The sequence below is a fragment of the Corticium candelabrum genome, chromosome 9 (assembly GCF_963422355.1).
Source record: "Corticium candelabrum chromosome 9, ooCorCand1.1, whole genome shotgun sequence".
NCBI classification, from domain to species: Eukaryota; Metazoa; Porifera; class Homoscleromorpha; order Homosclerophorida; family Plakinidae; genus Corticium; species Corticium candelabrum.
In genome coordinates, this window is record NC_085093.1 from 6,885,914 (window position 1) to 6,895,913 (window position 10,000).

Here is a 10,000-nt window from a genome sequence, read left to right on the forward strand (position 1 = left end):
TATGCGTGTTTTACACCCTATGTATATGTGTAAAACACCCTATATATATATATATACATCTCTGGAAAAAATTATAAGACCAGATGCATTTTGACTACGTAAGTGGTTTGACAAATCAGATTGAGCAATAATGATTATCTATAATATTTAACCATTACATTTTTGATAATGAAATGCAGACAAAACAATAAAAATAGCGTTTTAGCAAAAGAAGTTACAGAGACATTACCTGGTCTGAAATTGTTTTACTAAGTATAACTACATGCTATGCAAAACCCACAATTTAAGTTTCATTTCTGTACTATATATGGAGTAACGTTAAATGCTATTTTTAACTAATACTACCATGCCGAAGAAGAAGCAATTGAGTTGTAAAACGAAGACAGCTATCCTGGTACTGCTGAAGGAAGGCTACAGCGAGCGACAAGTTGCTTCCAGACTCAAGATTTCCAAAACTGCTGTTCACCAGACAAAGGAGAAAAAGAAAACAACTGGAGCAACTGAAGTGCAACCAGGCCGTGGCAGAAAACGTCTCTCTAGTGCCAGGGAAGACCGCTACCTCATCCGAAAGTCTCTCTCTAATAGACGACTGACTTCAAGTGACCTCCAAAAAGAGTGGAAATCTGGGTGCAATGTCAACTGTTCAGCCAGAACTGTTCGCAACAGACTCCTTCAAGTAGGACTGAAGTCCCACAGAGCAAGAAAGAAGCCGTTCATTAATGAAAGACAAAGAAAGCAAAGACTCAAGTTTGCAAAAGACCACAAGGATTGGACTGTTGATGACTGGAGCAAAGTAATCTTTTCTGACGAATCCAATTTCCAGCTTTGTCCCACTCCAGGGCGTTTGATGGTTCGTAGAAGGTCAGGAGAAGCGTATAGACCAGAATGCCTTGCCCCAACTGTGAAACACGGCGGAGGATCGGTGATGATATGGGGTTGTTTTAGTAAGTCAGGAACTGGCAAAGTCCGACTCTGCGAAGGACGCATGAACCAAGCCAAGTACAGGGTTGTTCTCGAAGAAGACCTACTTCCATCAGCTCAGATGTTATACCCCAACTCTGATGACTGGATATTTCAACAAGACAATGCGCCATGCCACACAGCAAAGTCTGTAAAGTCATGGATGGAAGAAAAGAACATCAGGATCCTGACTTGGCCAGCTCAATCTCCAGATATTAACCCAATAGAAAACCTGTGGAATACCATGAAACGCAAAATGGAGAATCACAAACCTTCAAACAAAGCAGAGTTGTTTGATTTTCTACGCCTGGAGTGGGAAACGATCACTCAAGATGAATGTGAGAGGCTGGTGGAAAGCATCCCAAGTCGAATTCGGGCTGTGATTAAAAACAGGGGCTTTGCCACAAAATATTGAGTGTTTTTCGTACTTTTGTAGTTGCATATTGCTGTTAATGTTGGTTATTGTTATTTACTGCTTATTGTATGTTTATTTATTTAGTAAATCTTCTTCTAACAAATTGTCATGTAATTTGGTAGATTTTTGGTTGATACATTTTCAGATTAATATAAGCATATAAACAGGCATGTCTTACAGCATCTTAGTATATGAACCAAACTGTTATAAATGACAGTGATAGCCCTGGTATCAACAAAATGTGGTACATTTGTAACCCTAAACCCAAAATTTGAAGGGTGGTCTTATAATTTTTTCCAGAGATGTATATATATATATATATATATATATATATATATATATATATATATGGGTGTTTTACACCGTATGTGTTTTACACCCTATATATGTGTTTTACACCCTATATATGTGTTTTACACCCTATATATGTGACTAACCTAATAAAGTTACGTTCCGCGTGCCATAGTTCACCATTCGCAGTTATTTATAGCATTACTAATTTTCTCTTCTAATGAAACTATATGAAATTATTGAACCACGCCTATTGGAAAAGAGGGGTTCAACCTCCTTAACCTCCTATATCTCCCCTGACTCTTGTGAGACTAATTACTTGACACCATATTATCAGTGCAGGTGGCAACAATTTACAGGATTGGTTTCTAATTAAACTAATGAAATAAATGGTCACATGACATAATATGGTACAGTACACGTACCAGTCCTTCTCCTGGCGAGTGGAACAAAAAGCACGTGCCAAAACACTTGGAGCGCGCGCGAGGAGGAGGACTGGGTACGAGTCTACATGTTAGTCTGACCGTTAGACTATCTGTGAATTATAGGGCGAGGACCACGCCCCTTGTAGACCCTTTTCGCTTTGTTCGTGAGAGAACAAAAGAGAAATCGGAGAAACGGGTTTACAACTTATTAGATCATCCTACTAGCTGTGTCCTGTCAACGAACTGTGAAGTAACGGGAAAAACCTCAGACCTCGCATTCTAGACTTGCGGCAAGAATTAATGTTGAATAGGAAAGACTCTACGTTAGATTTTTATGGCTCAATAGACTAGCGATCGGTGAAGTCGTGGACCAAATTTGAGACGATTGGGTTGTGTCAATTTCAAATTACCCGCGTTTGTCTGCGTTAGCGTTCCATTCAAATTGAAAATTAAATGGACGTTCCATACACGCATATCTACTTACCTGTTTGTCAATCCTCCTATCCGTTACTCATCAGTCCCTTCTCCATGAACAGTTCTGTTTGCCTCCCAATGAATGTGTTCTCTGTCTGTCCATCTGTCGGTCAATGGATCTCTTCATTCAGAGACAATTGATGGTTAATTGAGTTTGCCTCTCTGTTGGTCTTCTTACGTGTGAATATGCTAATTAAACACACAGCTTTTACTATAGGATATACTTTTAGCTGCTTCTGTTTCTGTGTTATTTATTTCCATTCAATATGCTGTATTTTGGCTTTATTCTTCTAGATCACTTATCTACCCGTGGCTGATTCGGAGCGACTCACCAATAACATGCATCACTTTCTCCTTTGGTATTGTGATTAATGTGGTTAGTGGGTATCTTTATGGCAGATATCTCACTGAATTTGCTACCTACTCTGAAGAATGGCTCTACCACCCATGTTTCATCAGTGGAATTGTCCTGTTCTTCATTGGAATGGCAGTTAACATTCATGCCGACTTGTTGAGAACTCTCAGAAATCCGGGGGGAAACAGGATACAAGATACCAAGAGGTAAGAATATGAACACACACACACACACACACACACACACACACACACACACACACACACACACACACACACACACACACACACACAAACAAACACACACAAACACACACACACACACACACACACACACACACACACACACAAACACACACACACACACACACACACACACACACACACACACACACACACACACACACACACACACAAACACACGCAAATGGCAAAATGGCAGGAGCTGCCGTTTACGGTTACGCCCCCGGCTGGGTTCCTGAGCACTACGCAGGAGCTATGGGCCATGCTAAGCAATCTCGTGGAGCCTGGCCAGGTGCTCGCAGGAGTACCAACTGCGATGTCAACTGTGGTGTGGGCACCCTAAGTCCCACCAAGACCCCTGTCAATGACCAGGTACTCATTTATGCTCTTGAGTCGAGAGAGGCAATCGTGTGAGTTTCTTGCACAAGGTCCCGGATGTTATCCCTCCCTAGGATGACTCTCTAACCAACTGAGCTATCGCACGACACACACACACACACACACACACACACACACACACACACACACACACACACACACACACACACACACACACACACACACACAACGAATGGTCAAACCCTTGTCTCACAAAAGATACTGCAGTTCTCTCATTCTGTTGGGGTAGCCAAGGACAGGACACCGAGGTAGCCAAGGACAGGACACCAAGGACCATACAACATCTAGCATGTAGATGTTACAATTTACCTTTTGTCAAAGCCAGCTGCTTTGTCTGTTTCCAGTCGTACTGATTATTCCTGAGTCAAGAGAACTCCCGCGATTAAGTCGCCATGACATCCCGGATATTAATACCTTTGCGCATGCGCTTTACCACGCAACACATCTTAGAACACATGCATGGCTAATACTGTTCTTGTCTAGGTGGCCTATTTGAGTATATCTCTGCTGCCAATTTCTTTGCCAAAATCATTGAATGGATTGGCTATGGTGTGGCCAGTTGGTTTCTAGTTGGGCTGATCTTGCCATTACTAACAGTGTGCAACCTATTACCAAGAGGACTTCATCATCACAGGTAATTCTTTTCCACTTTTCTACTCATTGCTGTCCATTTTTCAAACTAGAAAAAGTGCAATGAATGCAAGAGTGACGGAGAATGTAGCATGTGTAGCTTTATTGTATTGTGACTTGTAGGTATTATCATAATAAATTCGAAGACTACCCGAAAGACAGGAAGGCTGTCATTCCGTTCACCTTGTAAGAACTGAGCGCACATCTCCCTAATCAATAAGCCGTGTCCGATTGTTAACTCAGCTGTGCAATACAAACCTATAAAACATACTTGGTAATTGCTGCCTGTCATTAGCCAATTACAGAGTGTTCTGTTAATGTTGTCTGTTACACTGAATCCTCACGCACACAACGATACGGATCGCCAGGCAATCCTGTTAGCACTTTGTCAGATGAGAAATACAGTCCTGATCCACTATCATTCTCATCAGGTGGATCCTCTTGGTCACCTGCCAGTGCTGATATGCCACTAATTCTATCACTGCCTGTCTGACCCAATGGTGGTATCTCTCGTTTTGACATACGCCACCTGTCACTCATGACTGTGCTGGTACTGCTTTGGCTGACATGGTCTTCGATGACTGAAGATCTTGCAAGGACAGACGATGGGTCAGAATAGTAAGATGCAGTGTGCTGACCCATGGAATCTCGCGTAGGAGCAAGAGCCGAAGTGGCACTGCCACGTACAGCTTGTTCTACAACAAGACAATACAATAAATGACAAGAACTTAGTTAATAGTAAAGATGAAAGGCATTAATGTAGTAACCAAGTAGTCTTATATGTTCCATCTCTTCCTCATGAGCTAAATGCCTCTTCAGAAAAAGATGGAAGGGACCGAAGGAATGTGTCCAAGGAACATCTGAAGTAACCAACGTAACAAACTCACCTTTCAGCTTTGATATTTGCCTATAGAGGATATTGTGGATTTCTTTCACCCACTCGGCCTTCACCTCTTCCTTCTCTGCCTAATGCACACAAACTCCTAATGTTATGACATAAAACAAACTACTGAGTACTTTCAAGACACTGACCTGTAACATGTAAGTGTCCTTCTTCTTTTGCTTCCGAAACCAAAGCTCAAACTTGCATGTACTGTCTTTTACTGACTCAGTCAGTCCCATATCAGCAGTCTAGATACCATCACACAACATGAACAGATTATCACTCCACGTACAACAAGCAGTTCCCACCTTCAAAGCATATTTGAAATCAAACACTTCTCCGGCATTCTTAGGTTTCTTCTGTTTACTAAAGATGAGCATTTCCTCAAAGAGGAACAGACGACGTTTGTGGGACCCTTTACGACTAGTCACAATGAAATCGTCCTAAATTATAAAACAATGTACAACATTGAACAACAACAACTAAACAATGGCAGAAGGGTAGATTCTGACCTGAAGAATCAATAGCCCTTGCTCAACAAGGCTACCCTAAAAACCAATAACATTTGATCAGTACCTTAAAGGTGGTCACATGATGATGTGATGTTATACATCCAAATTCACAAATTGTGAAGAACACAACCAAACACACATGAAGACAAACAGACAGACAGACAAATTAGCCACACGCAATTTCCTTTCCAACTGATTGTCAAAACGCCCAAATGGCACATAGCTAAAATAACAGGCCTCTGTGTATAATCTGACATTCCATCTCAACATTCACCAATTCCTTCATTAAATCATTTGCAGTCACACAAGCTTACATCAAAACCTTTCAATGCTTCAACAGCCAGCAGGTCATTTCCATGACGAAGTTGAAATGAAACTTGTTTAAGAGCCAACTGAATGACAACATTATTGATCTTTCAGGAAAAATAAAAATGACAGTTACTACCTCAAGATCGTCAGCTGGCTTGCCATGTAACCCGGGAGGTGCATACTTCTTTACACCCTGTCAATGCACAGAAGGTCAAGATCCTTGACTGGATGTGTTGTGCATTATGTGTTATGTACTTCTAAGAACTGGCGATATCGAGCCATCCGTTGAAATGGTTTGATGAGAAAAGAGAGTGGGCCCATAGGATCATTCAACTTGATCTGAATTGTCTGCAATAATAAAGGAAGTATGAAAACAGAATTTGACAGAAAGAAAACAAACAGACAAAGATAAACACATAAATAGAGACACACAAACACAATACACAAAAAACAAACAAATAGATACATAGACAAGCAGACAACCAACAGAAAGAGATACACAGACAGACAGAAAAACAAATAAAATGCCCAAACTAGGAAGAGACAAAGAAACAAATGTAGTTACCCGAAAGAAATCTTTAGCTGGTGATTCTCCCAAAATTTGCTCTTGTTGAGGCATGATTTTAAAGTACAAGGAATATCGTCCCAAGTCTTGCTCCTAATCAACAAACCACCTTACAACTCACAAAACACCACAGAAACAAACCAACAACTGACAAATTCAATAAAGCAAGATCCAATCTTCAGTGGAGTGTTTGCATGCTTCCTCAGATAAGGCAGAAACAAACTGAAACAAACAGTGGACAGCTACACTACTTAGAACACTGTGAACATCAAATGCAGTACTTTTTGTTGAAATCATAAAGCATAGTAATGTTTCCAAAGATGACATTTGTCTTGCCACGAAGACTGTTGGGCACTAAGTCACTTGTCAAATAGGCATTCACATAGTTCTAGAATAAAACTGTAACCTGAATTTCATGTTAAACATATGAAGCTGTATTCATTGTACCTTGCAAACAAACTCAAGGTCTTCCACATAGCGTTCCTCTGTGTCGACGAGCTCTTGCATCAACATTCTGTAACATGACAGATCCTATACAACTGGTGTTGTCGTAACAATAGAGCAACATCTCACTTTCTTCGTTTCGACATTGCAGCTTGTGTTGCTAGCTCTCCTTCCGTTGCTGCAGAGTCTGGCTCATCTACATCATCCAGCTCGTCCTCATACCCCTCATCTTCTACAACGGTCATGTCCTCACTTACAGTTGACAGTCGAGCAGCAGCTGCCATCTGTTGCCATGTATTAGACTGCAGTAAGAGTTCTTGCTCATCGGAAGCCCGTAGAGTCATGTCTGGCACAGTTGCATCTGTACTGACTGCTTTCGTCAATGTAGCCACTCTTTCTCGTTTAGCTACTTCAGCAATCTCTGTTGTAAGTGAGACTGACATTACTGACGTGCTGTCATCTGACATCGCTTCCACTAATGTATCTTCTTCATCAGATTCTTCTTCACTGTCTGTGACATCAATACTAGAGAACTCAACATCTGCAGTTCCAACTGATGAGGGCTGTGTTTCTCTTGTTTGCATTCTTTCTAGTAGCTCTATACGTGATGTAAAGCGTCCATCAGCCTCCTCACTGGCAATAACTGCAACGTCAGCTTGTGTGCTTGCTCGTGGATGTCGCAGTGAAATAGCAAGCCCTTTCAACTGAACAACCTCTTTAGCAGTTAGTCCACTGTGATTACCATGAAATGATCGACACTCATCAAGCATATCCAACATAGCCTTGTTTGACGCATTAGAAAGAACTTGCTGTCGTCCAAGAAAACGACTTAAACCCACGCTCCAACTGAAAGCCTAACAATAAACTGTCAGTTAAAGTACAAAGAAAGCAAAAGTTATTTTCAACCTTGTTGACAAGCTCATGTAACTTCACTACAGTTTCCAGATGTCGTCTCTTGTCGGCCATAGATGCAACAAATGGTTCTACATGTTGCAATAGTTGCCTAGATCGTACTGAATGTTGACCTTGTACTTTAGAAGAACTAAGAATATCATTAGCAGCAACCTTGCCTGCCTCACACAAGCCCTATGAACACATAGATACCGTAATACACAAGCTGTTCAAACAACACCATGATACAAAATACTGTACACACACAACAGGACAAAAAGAAACAGACAAGTTAGCAAATATAGACATCAACACATGACAAATCCAAATAAACACTGACTCATAAACAGACAGACAAACAGATTAGTTTCTTCAAGTTTTGTTTTGAGTTTACTAACACTGATAGTAGTTGGACAGCTGCAAATGTAGAGTTATTTGCATTGCGGAAATGTATGAATCGATTGATAGACAAATGCTCAAATAAATGTGATTAATGTGACAGACAAACAAACACACACACACACACACACACACACACACACACACACACACACACACACACAATCTTGACCACCTTTGCATGTGTCTCAAACTCAGCAAATTCCTCCAACAAATTTCTTGCTGCACCCAGCGAGTCTTCGTAGTCTTTCAGTTCTCTTAGAAACACCGTCCCTCTAGTCTGAATAAACTCCAGAGCCTAAACAACACGAAACATATTCTCACTAGACAACCGCATGCAATAAAATTGTCTCCAACATTTTCTACAGCTTCTTGAGGACTATTTGATGACACACTGCTTTTCGATCCAGCACGCTTTGTTGAACGTTTCACCACAACATTCAAGTTTGTTCGTAAGTGCTCCAACTGTCCACACAGCTGTTCAATATATGCAATAATTCCTCGGTAATCTGGCGACCAGGCAAGAGATGCCCATTCTGGTGGTGGGTTACACATACGAGAGACAATTCTCTGTGCCTCCTGAATAAGCTGATCAACACGCAACTTTTTGAATAATTCTTCTACCGGCTGTTCTGTAGAGACAGCAGCCTTTAGGCTCTTGGCACAACTGCGGCAGTCAGTAATGAAAGGTTCAATAGTCTGCAGTATGAGACAGAATGTAAACATTGAATACAATAAGAATAATTCTATTGAATGTACAAGTCGAAATCTTATCCATTCTTCATGGTTATATTGTAGAGTGCCACCCAAGTCTGCAGTGAGCTGATCAGGTTCAATGTCATTTGACAGCTCAGACAACTCAAACATTAACTTGAACTAAATAATTGAAATAATCAGGCAAAATGAGTTGAAAAACTTGGATTTAGATTACAGGTAATTGCAAGTAAAGTTGAGTTTCTTTAAATTGTTCGGATAAAGCAACTCTGATAGGACCATCTTTTGGAGTGATGATGTAAACCATACCAATCACGCTCTTATCAAAATCCTAAACAATGCAAAAATTACAGCAAAACAAATTAAACATATTTTTGTAATACACTTAATTAATTAATTACTTAACCACTAGTGTATACACTTGAACCCCCCTAATCCGGGTAGTATGAGACCAGCTGCTGCCCGGATCCTAGAAATGTACGAAAGATAGAAAGAGGTAACATATGTTATCCTTAGAAGACCAGACTGTTCTAATGTAAAAGTCTAGTACTCCAGTTCTACATACAGTATGCGTAGTGTAGTTTAGTTAATTAATTGCTACTGCAGACTTAGGAATTTGAAAGATCTTGAGGAGTGTCTGTGGCTGACAATTGCTATGTTGTTGATGATTTTGAGCTTTGTTTCAAGGCTGATGCAAGTGCCCTCCCTTTTCTTTGAAGCCATACCTACTCCTACACACTAAACGTGAAAACAGCTTAGCTGCTACAGAATGTGCGTACCCTGAGCCCCAAGGCCTCCTACAAGCTGGTGAAGGTGCCTGAATCTCAAAGGTCTGGATTAGGGAGGTTCGAGTCTATGTACACAGGCAGCCACGTATATACACATGCCTGCGTGCATGTGCACACAATTTATAATTCTGAACAAAAACATTGTCCTTAATTAATCTAACAACACAGCTGACCTGCTACAGCACATGCCATAATCAACACAAATAGAGTCTGACATCAAACAAACAACAGACAATAGCAGTAGTAAACAAATGTCAAAGTATACCTCACCATGAAAAATTTTTTTACACTTTCAACATGCTGT

At 40.7% G+C, this 10,000-nt stretch overlaps 2 protein-coding genes across 3 annotated transcripts in view; one reads left to right on the forward strand and one right to left on the reverse strand.

The window, feature by feature from the left end:
• Nucleotides 1-2,678: 2,678 nt before the first annotated feature.
• LOC134184750 (3-oxo-5-alpha-steroid 4-dehydrogenase 1-like) lies at nt 2,679-4,428 on the forward strand. The gene is given in 5 exon segments (XM_062652493.1): nt 2,679-2,708; nt 2,783-3,097; nt 3,099-3,126; nt 4,045-4,195; nt 4,315-4,428. Coding segments are annotated over 5 exon segments (591 nt in total). The 3' UTR covers nt 4,382-4,428.
• The window catches only part of LOC134184807 (pleckstrin homology domain-containing family G member 4B-like), a 6,631-nt gene continuing 849 nt past the window's right edge, over nt 4,219-10,000 (reverse strand). The window contains exons 5-23 of one of the 2 annotated variants that reach the window (XR_009970692.1): nt 9,126-9,239; nt 8,954-9,070; nt 8,552-8,893; nt 8,370-8,492; nt 7,811-7,990; nt 7,034-7,758; nt 6,908-6,974; nt 6,742-6,848; nt 6,613-6,682; nt 6,461-6,553; nt 6,151-6,243; nt 6,032-6,088; nt 5,901-5,978; nt 5,587-5,622; nt 5,383-5,517; nt 5,224-5,322; nt 5,079-5,157; nt 4,463-4,886; nt 4,219-4,400 (exon numbers count right to left, since the gene is read on the reverse strand). Coding sequence is in view for 1 of the 2 variants with exons in the window: in XM_062652554.1 (XP_062508538.1) it covers nt 4,519-4,886; nt 5,079-5,157; nt 5,224-5,322; nt 5,383-5,517; nt 5,587-5,622; nt 5,901-5,978; nt 6,032-6,088; nt 6,151-6,243; nt 6,461-6,553; nt 6,613-6,682; nt 6,742-6,848; nt 6,908-6,974; nt 7,034-7,758; nt 7,811-7,990; nt 8,370-8,492; nt 8,552-8,893; nt 8,954-9,070; nt 9,126-9,239 (2,883 nt within the window). In the remaining variant the exon portion in view is untranslated. Of the gene's footprint in view, nt 4,887-5,078; nt 5,158-5,223; nt 5,323-5,382; nt 5,518-5,586; nt 5,623-5,900; nt 5,979-6,031; nt 6,089-6,150; nt 6,244-6,460; nt 6,554-6,612; nt 6,683-6,741; nt 6,849-6,907; nt 6,975-7,033; nt 7,759-7,810; nt 7,991-8,369; nt 8,493-8,551; nt 8,894-8,953; nt 9,071-9,125; nt 9,240-10,000 lie in introns of both variants that reach the window. The other variant, XM_062652554.1, reaches the window with a different exon arrangement.